Genomic DNA, 17,201 nt, shown 5'->3' on the forward strand with positions numbered 1-17,201 from the left:
AAAACCACTATATAGTAAGATTATTATTGTTTCAGGTTCAAAACTTAAAAAGAGAAATTTGCTTACTTCTTTATCCCTATTTTAAGCATGTACATATTTATTTTTTTAACTATAAGCTATCTAAGTTTTCTAAAGTTCAAACAGTATTCTATTTTATTGATATGATTTATGAAACATAACTGTACTCGGTGCTTTAAACTGCTATGTGACATGACAATTTAAAGATATTCTGTAAGAACCTACTAAATATATAAGGTCATAAGTAATGAAACAATGACTTCATTTGGCGACTAGAATTTCCCCTTAAATGAAATGTTCGTTTACTTCCATACAAGTAAAAAATATGCAGAAATCTCTGGGATATAAAAAGAGAAGAGTTGACATACTTTACTGTCCATCTAATAATAGGTGGTCAACATGTACTTGTGGAACGAATAAAAATTATACATTCTGTCATGGGACATAGAAAGGGCTAACAAAGATGGCACGTCTCTATCCTGAAGGTTTACAATATAATATGAGAGAAAAAAGTTGCAAATACCTTCAATATACAACAGTTCAAAATAAGTCACCAGAGTTGTGTAACTGAGGAGTTATTCTAAAAGTATCATAATTCATTTAGATAAAAAGCACATGTACAAAGAATAACAAAAAGAAAGATAAGTATGATTCCTATTCTTTAAGATCATTTTGGGTAAAACTTTTCATACGTAATTATTACCAGAGAACCATAAAGTAATAAGATGTGCATAAGAAGATATTACTGCCATTTGGGGACCAGAGGAGGGAGGGACATGGCTGTGGTAAACAAGTGAGGAGGGTGGGGTAGAAAGAGAGTGTTTAAAATAATTTTCATTCATTTTTGGTTTTACTGATCAAGTTTAGACTAATCAGCAAGAATCCTATCCTTCCCCAACACATAAACCCCTCAATGAAAATGACCAATTTGAAAACTGGAAAGGAAGGACCACAGACTTCCAATTAAATCAATTCATTCTTACAATAGGAACAAAGGGTTTATTACATTAGGCAACTTTATCAGAAAATATTGCCAATGCCAGGTATAAATTTTATATATTTGTGACGTGGCTACATTCTTGGTCATGCATGGAAAAACAAGTCAAGAGATAAAAAAAAAATCCTAGGTACATGGTTACTCTGGGCCCATCTTTGGCTTAAATATAGTATGTCTATTCTATTTAAAATCCACCTCAAATTGAATGTCGGATTAATTTTTCAGCTTATTAAAAATACAAAAACTGAGATGAGATTTACCCCAGAAAAGCTTATCTAAAAATGTTTTTAATCCCTGAATATTAAGGAAATAATTTTATTTCAAACAAGTCATGTTAGAAGTATTCATTAAAAATTATAAAGCTCTTGAATTGTTTTAATTTGGCAACATTTAACAAAAGAGGTAGATGTGATGCTAGGAAGATTTTCATAAACCATTATGAGCTAAAATGTTACTTGCTGCTCTCACTTACTGTGGGAAAATCTACAGTAATTTTTAATGTCATGTCATATTGTTGATATTTCACTTAGAAGTACATGATAGAAACAGATTAATAATAAATATTCAAAAGCAATAAAGTAATCTTCATAGCCCCAAAGCTTATGAGGAAATTGCAATCCCCATGTTAGATATAATGTCATGTAAAAATAAGAGAAGAACTCTCACCATAAGTTGGAGTGCTTTCTCGTCTTCCTTGACTACTTGATCTTCCTTTTTCATATTCATAGCAATACAAGACAGTATCTTCTTCAACAATGTTAAACCTCTTTCGGTATTCCTGATCCAGAAATGAATTTGGTGATTCAGATCCTTTATGCACTGGTTTGCCCACCATATGTCCTCTGAGGTCTTCACAAGGAAGGTTTCCTTTTTCATCCCTAAAGAAAATTGTTAGAGTAAAAAAGTAGAAAAAAAAGTAGAAAAGTGTAGAAAAGTATTAGGGAGGTAAAATGGCAGAGAGTTAACATGCTAATAATAAACTTCCCATATAATATATCTTCTGATCTTTCTAAGCTTTCTTTGAAAATTATAGGAGGCTGAGGTAAAAGGATTGAAAGTTCAAAGCTTGCCTCAGCAATTTAGTGGGCCTAAGCTACTTAGAGAGACCCTATCTCTAAATAAATAAGTAAGTAGATAAGTAAGTAAGTAAATGAATAAATAAATAGGCTGGGGTTGTGGGTCAGTGGTTAAGACTCCCTGGGTTTAATTCCTGGTTCAAAGAAAGAAAAAGATAATTATAGGGCAATTTTCAATTATTCATATTTTTCAAGAAAAAATGCTGAGGCTCAGGTTAAATGACTTGCCTCAATGTCATACAGCTAATAAATGACAGAGCTAGAAATGCACCATGGATCTTTTAGCTATTGCTCTAGTTCATTTTTCATTGTACCATGTCATACAAAGGAAATAATTTTAGCACATAAATTGCTCAAGTATTCAAGTCAGTATGTATAACACTAACAATGTTAATTTAACCACATGCCTTTTTTCCTGCCAGATTACCTAGTTGATTTTTGGTAAAATGTGTACTGCTGAAAAACAAAGATGTATATAAGATTTATCATTTATATGAGGGATATCATGGTATTAGGAACCAAATTAGACCTATATAAACTGGTATTGTAGTGATCTGAAACAGCAGGCTATTAATTTAAAAGAAGCTTAAGAGACTAGAGAAAAAAATATAATATCTTTACACATTAGCAATGTTTCTTGTGGCAAGAGGGTGAAGAAATGTTATAAAATATGGAGTTTGAAAATGGGATATATGGGGTTTCCAAAACCTATTACTTACACAGTACTTGATAATTAGACCATAATGAATGGTGTTTTGATAGAAATATTCCATTTAGGATTAGTTGAATTGAACCTAGTTTATCTTATGGAATATTTCACTAATTACCTATGTACTCTTTTTAGAAAAGTTTATCTTCTAGAGCATATCCATGAATGTAAATGCAGTATTTCTTCCCTTATGGGCCATTAGTGATATTTTTTCCTAGTCCTTAATTGTTTCCACTGCCTCTAAACAGTGTCATGAATCAGTATTATCAAACCAGAACAAAATTTGATTTTATGTTAAGTGGTAGAACTAAAATCTTAAAGATATAGAAAACCTGAAATATATATACATATATAGATATGTATATATATTTATCTAAAGCCCATTATACCTTATATAATGGTGACGAGCTTAGAAAAGTAATGCTATTTCCAAAATATAAGTTTCAGAGCAAAATGTCCATATTTTTGCATCTGTGTGCAAATGTTTAAAAGTTTAAAATGTAGAAAACTATATTCCCAGTATTTTAAATATGTAAAAAGCAATAAATAATATTCTTAAGACTGACTAAACAGAATCATTAAGTTGTCCTATAATTTAACCCATCACAAGGTGAGTTTTCCATTTACATTGCCATTTACTCTTTTATTTTCTAAAATAATTGCTTATAACCAAAATATGCCTATATAACACTTGGGCAATGAGAAGAAAATAAATAAAAATTCCAGAGAGAATTTTATTTTCAATTAGCTGAAAGCTTTCCTGAACAAATCACCTGGTACTTTCTGGCACTGTTAATCCTCTATCAAAAAGAAATTGACACTGCAATTTTCCTGGAAACAGCTCCAATGAATTCATGGCACTGGAGTAAGGCTATGCCTACCTGTAAATGGGCAGACTTCTCTATCAGGCCTGTAATATGAATACTAATGTAGCTGAGATCAGAGGGTGATCCAGACCAATTAATTCACCATGTTATATTTATATGGACACAGCCTATGGCAGAAAATTTGAAGGGCTGATATTTTCTACTGCATAATGACATGAAGAAGTAGCCTTAGATCAAAAGGACAGATATGTTAAACATGTCAATATAGTGCTCAAACAATGCTAAGTTAAGAAAAGTAAAAACTAAGCCCAACTTTCCGATGGAATGAAATGATATGTTTAAGAGTATGTGTGTATGTATATGTATGTATGTGTATGAGTTGTGTATATAAGTGTGTGTGTATATGTATGTACTCATGTCATGAATCCCTGAAAAACTCAATTACTTCATTGTACTATAAATATTTTGACTTTAATCAATGTTATACCTTTATAAAAATATGTAATAAATCTACACCTTTGATCTAGAAAGGATTTAAGGAAAAGGATGAACATAGCATGGCTTTAGTGGACTTTCTTTTTATTTAATGACAGTAGATTTTATAACAAAAATTGCTACTTAAACTTCAGAGCTGTTCTAAGACCTACAGATTGTTCATTTTTATCATAGGAAAAGAAATTTGGTTAAATATAAAATGCACAACACATTTTAATGATTCTGCATATAATCACAAGGCATAATAAAATTTCAACCAAATTTCATATACTTTATATACATGAGTGTTTTCAGTTTTAGAGGAAAAGGCACATTTACAGTGACTTTTTTTCCTGGAATAAATATGTTTGAATAATTTAATCACATAAAAATTCGTAACATCTAGTTTTACCATTTTAAGTTGTTTTTTATTAAGATAACTTTCATTATTTATAATCCTAATGACAACTGCAAAGGGTTTTATGACTATGACTTCAAGTTAGACCAAAATATGCAGATGATTTACATAATGTTGTGGTTCAAAAGGGCTTTGATGCATGGACTATTCTGATTGCTCTATCAAAAGACTATGTGAAGGCTGGGGATATAGCTCAGTTGGTAGAGTGCTTGCCTCACAAGCACAAGTCCCTGGGTTCAATCTCCAGCACTGCAGGGAAAAAAAAAAAAACTGTGAATGGTAAATAATAGTAAGACTCAAAATATCTTTAGAATATTCTGCTAAATTACATATCAAATAAAATCAATTGAGAAAATCTATACTACTTTTATGAATTTTACTGAAAAGTATGGAGCCTTCAGTTTGTACTTACAAAACAATGACTAGTATGTTGATATTTCAACTACTCTAATAGTTTTAAGTAGCATGTTCAAGCTTTTTATTGACTTAAAAATATCTTTACCACAGTCATGAGGACAGGACTGGTTCATTTCAATGTTTTGTCCATCTAAAGTGAATACTAAATCCTATCTGTCCAGGAGATCATTTCTTTATAACAAGTTCATCCCTAACCAAAGTGAACAGGAAAGAACATTTAAAAATTGTGGAGATTTGTTAAGAAATATTCTTTTGATGTTTATCTGTGCATATAGCCCTCTAAAGAATAAGGCTAGTTATATAATCATTTGCTCTGAAATATAAATATTTTCAGTTAAAATGAAAATCACAAAAAGTAGTTTCTTGTTTTGTTCAGTGCTTCTCATGCAAGAGTATTCAGAAAATCTGACACTGTTTAAATAGAATTAAAATATAACTTATGTTTTTACTCTTATATTGGATGGATTTGTACATCTGATTATAAATCTAATGTAACATCTCAAATTATATAATGGAAAGACTTATGAAATGCCAGGTTAGTCAATTAGGTTTTTTATAATTTATGTTCCTATAGCTGTATTTAATTCTCAAAAATAAGGATTTATATGTATACAAATACTGCTGATAGTTTTATTACTATATGACAACACAGTATTTTCAGACATGCCATATTGTCACATAGCATTTAGATCATATAATGTCAGTATCATTGTACCTAATAGAATAAATATCTCTGAAACACTAGGTATGTTAAATAATAATGAAAATCTAAACACAAAGAATTCGATTCTTTTATATACAATAGAAATTTAATATTAAGTACTGCTTGGTAATAATACAACTTAAACTATTATTTTTGAATGATGGCAGAATTAATTTAAAAACTAAATCAAATTATTTGTGATTGGTGTTTATTATCCCCACTCATTTCTGGCCCTTCCCATAATTTTTGTATTCACAGGCTGGATATCAGAATGCCTTTGGACAGAATGCATTATGGCACAAAGCTGTAATCTTTCACCCCTGCCAGGAATTTCTAATTAGAATCTAGAAATGAAATGGAGATTCAGCCCCAAGAAGTCTAGGAACTAGATCTTAAAGGCAATTCTTTTTCTTGTAAAAACTATTTCCTGGAGAAAATATTAATGAACTGATAAAGTAAAAACTCTAGATTCTAAGGTATTGGGGGGGAACTCTCTCCTTCTTTTCCTCTTCCTCATCATCAAAAAAGTAATCTCTTTATGCATTTAAGAAAGCATTAAAGTTATCTATAAACTTTGTTCATACTAATAAACTGTTATACATGACAGCAGAATGCATTTTGATTTATTTACACAAATGGGCTACAACTTTTCATTTCTCTGGTTGTATGATGTAGAGTCACATCATTTGTGTAATCATACATGTACAAAGGATAATGATGTTTGTCTCATTCCACTATCTTTCCTTCCCTCTGCCTCCTCCCCTCGCTTTGCTTCCCTCTACACAATCCAACATTCCTCCATTCTTCCCTTACCCCCATTTTTTTTCAATACAATGAAAACTTTCTCTTAAAAAAAAATGGAATGCTTCAAACTAGTCTGAGATTTCCTTGGGCTTCTTAGCCAAAGAGTTTCACTTATTTTATACTTACTAAAATAATCTTAATTGTTACTTAATATTACTTTCCTGTTCTTTCTTATTATAAGAGATAAGGAGGATAAGATACTTAATGCATAATAAATGTTTAATACAAATTAGTTACTGTTATTATTAATCAAATTTCATTCACTATAATGGGAATGATTTTCCAGAATGTGTTCAGAATTCCTGAGAAAATATTCATAGTATTCCTCAAGAATTGACTTTGCAGTTTATATGCCATTAGTTTAATCTTTAAGTAGAAGCTGCCTAGAACAACATGAAAGTTAGTTTTATACCTGGGAATATATGGTTCTGCAGGAGGAGGGGGAATGTAGAGATCCTGGAGGGCAGAACTGTCTCTCTTGGTAGGTGTACTGATGGTGCTGGAAGGCGTGGCAACACTGCTTGTGGGACTTCTAGGTATAAGAGGCTGGTTAAAATGAAAAAGAAAATACATACACACACAAACAACACAAACAACAACAACAATGACATATAGTTATCATTTTAAAATGATCTATTTCTGCAAAGTTTTTGAACTTGGCTGAAATCAAGAAGGATGTTATTTAGTATATGGATATTCCTTTGAGTCTCCAAAAATAAATAATATATGTTAGAGGTTTCCACTTAGTTCCCAACTCACCTTTTCCTATGGTCTAACCTAGAAGCTATTTATGAGGTAAGAAATTACCATGTTCTGTTTTATAATGGGAAGATTTATCTCAGAACCTTATTTAAATTAGCTTTGTCAGAATCCCACTTTTGAAAGAAAGATAATAGTGATTCATAGAAGAATTAGCTTGCTTACATCTTGACTGATACACAAGAAAGCTATTTCAGATGTCACCAAAAAGACAAACTCCACTCCTAGGTTGGTAGAATGTCACAGATTCTCAGAAAAGGCAACAAAAATGGATTATAAAAGACCAATATGAGACAGCATTTTCCAGGAAAGTGTACTTTTTTCTGTCAATATAAACATAGCTAGCCGTCTCCTCCAACTCATTTTATGGTACATCTTCAAAAGTACGGTTATTAATGTGACACAATCATTTCACCTTTCACAGGCACACACATTTATCTATCATTTTAAATAATCTTAAGTTGCATATTGATAGATCTCGATTTCATGTTTGTATGTATGCATTGAATAGGAGGTTGTTTCTTTTTATGTTAAGAAACTGTATATATTGAATTAAGCTGTATATCAGGATGCATTAAGAGCACTCCCAATTCCAAGCTTCACAGCATTTCTAAATAAACTAGTGGTTCAAGAAATTATCCTAAAGTAAAACAAAAATTCACAATTTTTTATGTTTCTCTTACAGATCTTACTGATTAACTACACATACAATTAACATTAAAAATAAGAATTTTTGTGCAATCTCAAATACCAAAGTAATGATCACAAAATGAACTGCATCTCCACATGACAAGATGTTGCCATTTTAGCCGGTATGAAAACGCTCTTAGTATGTCTATAGACCCACAGTTCTATTATTTAACACGCATTGTTTGGACACTCAAATAATGGCATAGTACAACTATTTTATATTGTAACAATACTTTTGTACAGATAAACAAAATTTGTTCAGAAAGCCAAGGGTAAATACAGTGGAAAGTACAATGCATGTCATTGGGGTAGGCTACATAGTTTAAGACTCAGTTCATGATTTTGATGTTCCTTGTTACACAGCTCACCTTAACAGCTTGCAAATCACACATCCTGCCAAAATGATGGTTAAGTTTTATCTATGTGAAATAGAAATTAAAGAAAAAGAAATAGAAGGGAAAAAGGAATAATAGTGTATTTTGGTGATTTACAATATTCCATCTCATATGATGTTAAAATTAGAAGCTTTACATACTAATCAAAGAATTTTAAGGTATTATGAAAGTATACAGTAAAGACTACTATGGAAAACAATACTGATTTTTGAAACAGTGTCCAGTTAAGCTATGCCTGTACTTTAGGAGCAAAATTTTTGGCAACAGGAAATCTTAAGATTATATAGGTAATCACAGGAGTCACTTGTACAGATGAACACCATGAAGCCTGAAGAAACAACTGCATTATTTTGAGGTTATGTTGCATGCCTCTACAATGGATCTTTGAATAACATGTTCAGTGATATATACCTATAACTATGTAATCTATAGTCACTGTTATGTGACTGTTTATAGTTGTTTTCCTCTCAGAGTATCTTGGTTCTAAATACAGATGACACTAAATAATAAGTTTGATTAAAATTTCATCATAATAGAAATGCAGAAAAGAAAAATTTTATTACACAGTATATTATTTTCCAATAATTTTAAAGTGGTGCATTGACAGAAAAGCTAATACTCAGCATGCTTTTTAAATGCTTCAATAGATCTCATACTTTAAAATACCTTAATGTTACAAGTGAACACGAAATTTTAAAGCATAAGCTTTTAAAAATAACCTTTTATGTTTTTCTACAATTTCAGTGTCACTTTTTCTAGTTTGAGGATTTCTCTCCTTTACTTCCACCATCTATAGAATTGTATGTTTCTTTTCTTGGTTAGCACCTATTAGTTTCTCCCTAAACAATAAGGAAAAAAGGAGGAGTAGTAGTAGTAAATGGTTACAAGTATATTGAACATATTCCTTAAGTATGAAATAAAAACTAAGAAAATATATTTTGCCTGGACTATTACCAGGATGGTCGACCTCTGGTACTTGTATCTTTTCCTTTCAAGAAAATTTCATTATTAGCCATGTCAACTAGCTTCAAATTCCTTTTCTCAAGGTATCTATTTTGAGCAAGGAGTTGACCCTAATGTCATCAGTTAAAATGATTAGCTAAATTGGCAAATGCAGAGAGGAAAAAATATTTTAAAGCATTTGAATAGATGAAATATTTGATTATGTGAAGCTGGTTCAATTAATGAAACTTGTTGAAAAAACAACTTGTTTTTAAAGAGGAAAAAAGAATTAGTCAATCCTGTTGTTTAACTCAACTGGCTACATAGTTTATTGACTGGTAAATCATAGAAAATACTTCAACTAGTTTATTATGTAGATATATAATCTGGCTTTTATATATGCTTCATATACCAGGTAAAGTTCATAGTAAATATTCAATATATTCAGTATATCTGTCTACTTATTGCACTGTTATTGTCAAGCTAATTAAGGTGAGAAAGCAATCATTCTTTTTGAGAATAACATTTTTAATACCAGGGAATGAAACCAGAGGTGCTTAACCACTGATATACATCCTCAGTCCTTTTTATATTTTATTTTTTATTTTGAGACAGGGTCTCACTAAGTTGCTTAGGGCCTTGCTAAGTTGCTGAGACTGGCTTTGAACTTGCAATCCTTCTGCCTTAGCCTCCTGAGCCACTGGGATTACAGGTGTGTACCACTATGCCTGGCTAAGAATTACATTTAAAAAACCAACTTGGACATTAGGCAAGGGAAAAATAAAGTATTTAATTAGAAGCTTCATGAGAAAATGAAAATAGCTTCTTAAAAGAAGTCTGAGAAGATTTAAGATAATAATCTCTTAAAAATTTTTTAATGGTGGACAAGAAATAGTGCCAAATTCAATGACTAAATATTGAAAAAGGCATTAAAGAAATTTAGAAAGACAGGTAAAATTGAAGCACAGAATGAATGATGCAATTAGCTGAAATTACCAGTGAGAAATTCTTATTTATAACAAGCAGCATTAAAAATACACCTACCACCAATAACCATTCATGTGAAAATTCACAGAAAATAACAAATGGAGTTCTCTTAGCAATTTAATGAGCATATTCCTTAAATTAAAAAATCTAAATAAGAATATAATAATGTAAAAAGACCGCTTCTCTTATCCTAGTAGCATTTACTTTTGATCATTTGTCCATAACATAGGAAAAACAGTAACCATTGTACTATAAAGGATTTCCAAATTAATAAAACAGTAATAAAGGCTAATATTTTTTTCTTTTACCATTTTGACATTTTGACCTTATATTGTTAAAATCTGTATGAGGAGAGAATTATGAACTACCAACTTTTATGTATAAAGTACAAGGGTATTACTTTAGGATTGCATCTCATTATTCAAGTAAGCATGAAGCTTCAGTATAGCCTGATCCACTATGGCAATCAAGTATCATGTAGATCCTTCACGAATCTTATCCAAAGTGGCTTATTTCCTGGGAGGCCTTGATCATATCATTTTTTTGACATTTCTAAATTATCCTTGTGGACATAAAGCTCTCTTTGCACATATTCAGTGAGGTTTCAAGAGGGAAGACACATTTGCATATGTGTTGTATGACACAAGTCTGATAGATTTTTGGGGACACTGACATTTATCTCTACAAATGAACAAATTCTAAATATTATGATCACATGCATAATCATCTTCAAACATATATTTATAATCCTAGGTTAATTAATGATAAATTACTGCTGTCAATAGGACTCAGAGATCTTCTAGGTAACATACACATTTTCATAATATCAACTTAAACTACGTAAACACTTTAAATTTGTATCTTAAAATCTGGTATGGCACAAATCTACCTCTGAATCATAAGTGAAAACTTTAGCAATAATATCCCATTCATCCAGCTTAAACATTGTGATTGTTGCAAAAATTAAACTTTGAGCTTTTATAAGGAAGGAATCAATGAAATCTCACTTTAAATCCTCTGATGGCTCAGGTCTTATCTTTGTGCCTCCCAATTCTAATATAACTAAGATAATTGAGAGGGATTGCTGTACCTCTGAAACTTCTATGATCTTAAAAACTATATATAAGAAACTATATTTGATGTTGAGGTTTTACTCCAAATATTTACATTGTAACATCTCTTGGCAAGCATACATTAATTTAGTTGTCCCTCTGTATAGTAAGAACATAAAAGTCTCAAATGAAACCAACAACATAAAGAATGAACCCAACATTAATGATTAAAACACTGTTATGTAGTTAGCTTTAAAATTCACTAAGGCCAAGACCACACAGAGCTTGCTTTTGCCTTCTGGGAGTGGGGATACCCACTGAAATACAAAGTATTACATCAAACATAAACCTGGCCATTTATTTTATTCACTCTTGGGAACAAGCACAAACTCTAGTGGATCACAACACCCCAATATTCTAAAACAGAACTTTCATACAAGCCCTCACTCAGTTCAGACACGTTGTAATTCCCAAATACTAGTATCAGAATATTGTTTTATATTAACAACTCTTTCCTTAATTATCTAAACAAATGTTAAGAGAAAATGTATTCTGGATTTTGGGGAGGCAAGAATTTGTGTACAAACTTGTAAGTTTCTTGATCATATAGAGAATGTTAGATCTAATCTGGAAAATTACCCAGTAGAGTTTTTCCTGGTCAAGTTTTTTCTTAAGTAATAAATTATTTGGAACTTAAGCAAGGGAAATGTATATATTCAACATTCTCCCACTCTCAGTTATTTCACAGCTTCTTTTAGAATTCCAGTTTATAAATACAAAAGGTTTGAGTCTTCTTTTGTAAATATGTGATTTTCTTTTCTATAACAAATAAAACAGATGTTTTTCTGACCGTGGATTTAATCAGGAAATCACTTTTTGCTTAGATTAAACTTACAGATATATGAGCATAAAAATATGTATGCAGTAACATGATATATAACTAATATAGACTTCAGAATCACAGTAAAAAATGTCTTTTTTCACTGAATCAACTTTTGCACACTGTATTGAGTCTAACATTAGCATATTAATTATGTGCTTCCAATCTTATGGACATAATTGTTTCATCTTTCAAATTACAGTAAACATCATTTTTGGGGTATTAATGAAAGAATGGATAATGTTTGCATTATAGGTTATTATTTGTAGGTGCTAACACTGTAAAAGCATTTGGCTCAAAAACACAAATGTGACTGAGAATTCTTTAATTGATTTGCTTAAACATTGGGTGAGTTAAAATTTGATGTGACAGTTGCTTGCAGCTATTTGCTAATTTGAACATGTAAAGCATACAACTGTTATTGCCTTCCAGTCAGCACAATTACATTTTTTAAATAAATTTTTTTATTGTCATATCTAATAGTTTTTCTCCTCTTCAAAACAAGCTGTTAAAATAAAATTTTCAGAAACATATAAACTTTCTGTCACTAATTTTTTTTCAGTCACACCAAACCATAACTTATTGAAGTAAACTTTATTGCTACCTTTGGGTTTTGACTTTTATGGAATAAGTTTAACCATTCTTATCTATATGTAGTTGAAATCTAATGTCATCAGCATTCTCCAGTTGTTACTCCAGTTGACAAAGTTTAATGTTAGGACTATTTTCTATTTCTGTTTTTGCTCAAAGGTGTTTAAATATCCTGTAAAAATGGCACTGAGGTAATGCTAAACAATACAACTTAAATAGAAAAGCACGAAGTCACACAAGTAACTGGCAACAACATAAGAAATTTATGGATTAGAATACAGTTTAAGAAAATAATTCTAATCATACAGCTTATGTTATTTTATATAAAAATGTTTTGAACAATAACTAAATCAGTTTGTTGAATTCCGGCATTGATTTTAATGATCATTTACGAGATGCATTCTCTTCTCAAAAACTGGGTTATTAAATTAAAAAAAAATCATTGATTCTCAGTGATGATTTCAAGGAACTTGCAGGGTCTAGATGATACTTCCACATACCTCTTATAAAAAAGAAAATGACACTATCCATGCATGCTCATGGCCTATGTATACTAATTTAAAACATCCAATATACCTTGAGGTTTATTCAGAGTTCCCTGGGATTTTTTTTTTCATCAAATTAGAACTTGACCATAAACAATCACCATGCTTACCCAAATCCAGGAAATTAGTAGAGGGTGCCATTAAGTTTGAGAAATAGTTCCCAGAATGCAAGGAATTCCTTGCTTCTTAGAATAAAGACTCTATCGCAAGTAAGATATCTCTGCCATTTACCAATGTATGCAAATGACAATAGAATTAAAACCTTCAGATATAATTAAAGCTACTTGTAGTATTTAATAAAGGGATCTTTAAGTCCTTCAGTTCTATTACATATGTTTGAGAAATCAGAAATTTATCAAGAGTTGCCAAAATTTATGAAATTTTGATGAAATTCTGAAAAATTCTTAAATTCTGAAAAATTTATGAAATTTGATGAAATACTGATGAAATTGCTCTGTGAGCATGAAGTTGAATTGTATGCTTTTGTTTATTTGACTATAATTTCATCAATAAGTATCAAAAGAAAATTCAAATCAAAATTCATCATTGTGTTTAATTAATATTGGAAGTCACTATCTTTTTAAACATTTTAGAAATACAACTACTTTTATTAAAACTACTTTATAATAGCTAAGACTGTTTTATTTGTATAGATAACAATTTTCTTTAATAATTTAAAATCATTATTTATATGTTAGGATAAAGTTGTTTTAAGAAAAAGATGCATGTACTAGAGTCTACATCCATACTACATGTACTCTGCTACATTTTGTCTGAAAATGCTAATATCTACTAAGACTGGTATAGTCTAAGAAAAAGACATAGTTAAATGAATGTCACAGATTTTAGTAGCCTCCAATTTAAACAATTCCTAGTAGAATACCAGTACCCCTAAGAAGAAAGAAATAATCTAATGTACAGTTCTTTAAGGTTGAATGCTGAAGATTTATATTCAGATGAATTAATGGGTATTTGGTCTCCAACTTATTTATATATATACCAGAAGCAAGAACACAATAAGAATGGCACTTGTATCTACACAGAGGATTAGTACTACATTTAGCACTATGCTTCATATCTGAGGTTGTTCCTTAGGCACTAGGAAGAAAACATGACCTCAGGCATAGCATTAAAAAAATTTATAACTTCCTGCAAAACCTTCATATCCCATTATTTCTGTGACTTCTCACCCTTTGGAGACAGTCCAACTTCAAACTTGAGATCCCAGTACTCTCACATTTTTTCCATTTTTGGTTGTATCAGAATTTATATTCTATGTAATTTCTGACCAGATAATTTCCATTATGCTTCCAGGTGTCTGCATTTTAGCATATGTCAAAACCTTAAGATAAAGAATTCTATAATGGTACAATTTCATGTCCTCAAAACAGGATGCAGGAATGTCTGGTGGAGATGGCAGGATGGTATATTAAAAGAATTTGTCCATTACCCTTACTCCTAAGACCCTGTTTTAGCACCAACTGGAAGTATTGAGTTAAGACTGATATTCTTCCTTCTACTCTGTTAAAAAGTAAAGCACTGAAGCAATTTTCAAAGATGTTAAAAGCAGTTTTTTCTCCCTAATAGCATGGCTTACATACAGATGGTTGACCTTTGCCAACACAGTTTAGGTAAACCAAATTCAGTTGAAATAATGAATTTACAAAAATGTTGATAAATATATAAACACTTATGTAAATCTTGGTTTCCTTTTTTCAGATTTTTGCATTCTGAAAAAAACATTTACAAACACAGCATAACTGAATAAGCAATGAGGAATAAATACAATTAGTAATCTGAGAAGGCAAAATTCTTGGTATTTAGAAATGGACTTAAAAACAATACTTTAAAAATCTATTAAAATTATGGATAAGGAATGATGTGAGATAATTTTTAAAACTATATTCTTTGTTCTCTAGCTTTGAATACATATACTAAATGTATGTGTAACAAAATATTGGTGTTTCAATTATTTTAGCATTTTATGTAAAAATTATTCTTAACTGGATACAGCTATTACCTTAACTCTCCAGTTTGCATTTATGGAAAAGAATCCAACAGGGGAACAAATTATCAATTTATTGGCTAGATACATTTCCTCAAACAGAATACATGGGCCAGCAAGAAACCAAGGTCTTTTGGGTGTTCAAGTCCTTTATGAGGGACTAGAGAAGAGTTGTTAAGTTTAAGTGGACATATGCAGAGAATGCCTAATGGCTGAAAGTATGGGCCTCTTCTTCAGGGTTCCCACCTCTTCAGACTTTAAAGAAGGATTTTGGGGAAGACATTTCAATATGAAACTCCAGAGTGGAACAACAAAGAAATTTGAAATGCAGTAAGGAGAAAAACGATTGATGGGAGTCTGATCTGCTTATCTATGACTTAATGAGGCAAGCACTGGCCTCTGAACTTTAATGATCATCAAATAGATTTAATAATAAACGAATACTGTAGGTCAAATGCATTTGGACATATCAATAAAGTTTAAATTTATTCATTTGAAAAATAGATTCACATTAAAAATTTAAAGATCTTAATGTTGGAACATTTTATGTGTTTTTATATGATTTAAGTATAATGATAACTTTTAGGCAAACAAGAACTAAAGTTTTAGATGATGAAAAATCATCATAATCCAAAAGGCCAGTCATATATAATAGATAATTAGGGAAAATAACTATGAATGGTAAAAGGTAATAATATCAAGCTTAACAACAATTTGCATACCAGTGACAATGATGCATTTCCATATATTGTATTTCTTTTTAATCTGAACAATGGACATTTTTAAAAAATTAGACTTCTAAAAAAGGTAATAGTCTCCTATTTTAAAATGCAGGTTTTGCAAAAGAAAAAAATTTCTATGATATATTTAAAGATTACATTCTGAGTGAATTGAAGAAAATGTATTACTTCACTGCCTTTTGCCAGTTAGAATATTTTTATAACTTTATAGATAACTCTTAATATAATTTGTCAACATTCAGCATAATATTTTAGGGTGATGTTTCATGCTGAGTAAAATGCAAAAATTCTTATGTGACAATTTCCCTATTTTGGCTATTCTACAGGGTAGAAAAGTGAAAAACAGGAGGAATGGAGTAGGTAGATTTTAATTACTAATTTAAAACTTATCTTCCTTGTGTCCATAAATTATTATTACTATCTTATAACCTAATTTAAAAGAATTTTAGATAGTATCATCTAGCTTCTTCCAGAAGTATATGCAGCTATAAGCTATATAATAGAAGACTATATCACAAAACTGAAATCTCTTTCATTTATCTCCATATTTTGGCATGATATATTTGTGGCTTTTTGGAATTATGCTTGAAGTGTTTATAAATTGAGGCAGAGTTCTTTATCATTTGGGTTTTAGTTACTTTCTCAGATTTCATCATGGTTAAGCCTATTAGGATAAGCTGTGAAGAGATCATTTCACAAACAAATTTTCAAAAGCATACAAGATTAAATCCATATGCTGCTGAGATGAGGCACAATAAAGAAGCATTACTGAGATAATCTATGGCTAAAATGATGGTGTATGACTTATGATTAAGCTTCATTACCTGCAGAGCAAGGGGCTTCCATCTCATATTTTTCAGTAAAGCTGGTGCTGAGGTAAGCATGCTCTGAGGTCGCTTTTTCAAAGTTAAGATAACACCACTCGGGTCCTCTCGTAGTGCATTCACCAAATTTTTCAACTGCCACCCCACCTGGTAACCAGCAAAATCATTACAATAAAATTGAGGTACAGTATTCAAAGATTTAATGTTCTCCCCCTTTAATAAGATTAGTAAAAAAAAAATCACATAATTGGTGTATCATCCTATCAAATTTCAGGAGATATATACTCAAGAAAAATTTTATCTTTGAATTTATTAACCATGTTACTGTATTAGAGTCCATATAATTAT

The 17,201-nt window shown here is 30.6% G+C and overlaps 1 protein-coding gene across 5 annotated transcripts in view; it reads right to left on the reverse strand.

Annotated features, from left to right (window-relative positions):
• The window catches only part of CNKSR2 (connector enhancer of kinase suppressor of Ras 2), a 283,644-nt gene that overhangs the window by 106,910 nt on the left and 159,533 nt on the right, over positions 1-17,201 (reverse strand). For 3 of the 5 annotated variants that reach the window (XM_079122824.1, XM_079122823.1, XM_079122827.1), the window contains exons 9-11: positions 16,854-17,000; positions 6,856-6,989; positions 1,682-1,893 (exon numbers count right to left, since the gene is read on the reverse strand). In XM_079122824.1, the coding sequence (XP_078978950.1) occupies positions 1,682-1,893; positions 6,856-6,989; positions 16,854-17,000 (493 nt within the window). The remainder of the gene's footprint in view (positions 1-1,681; positions 1,894-6,855; positions 6,990-16,853; positions 17,001-17,201) is intronic. The other 2 variants (XM_079122826.1, XM_079122825.1) reach the window with 1 other exon arrangement.

Source organism: Sciurus vulgaris, assembly GCF_902686455.1.
Source record: "Sciurus vulgaris genome assembly, chromosome: X".
Classification (NCBI taxonomy): Eukaryota; Metazoa; Chordata; class Mammalia; order Rodentia; family Sciuridae; genus Sciurus; species Sciurus vulgaris.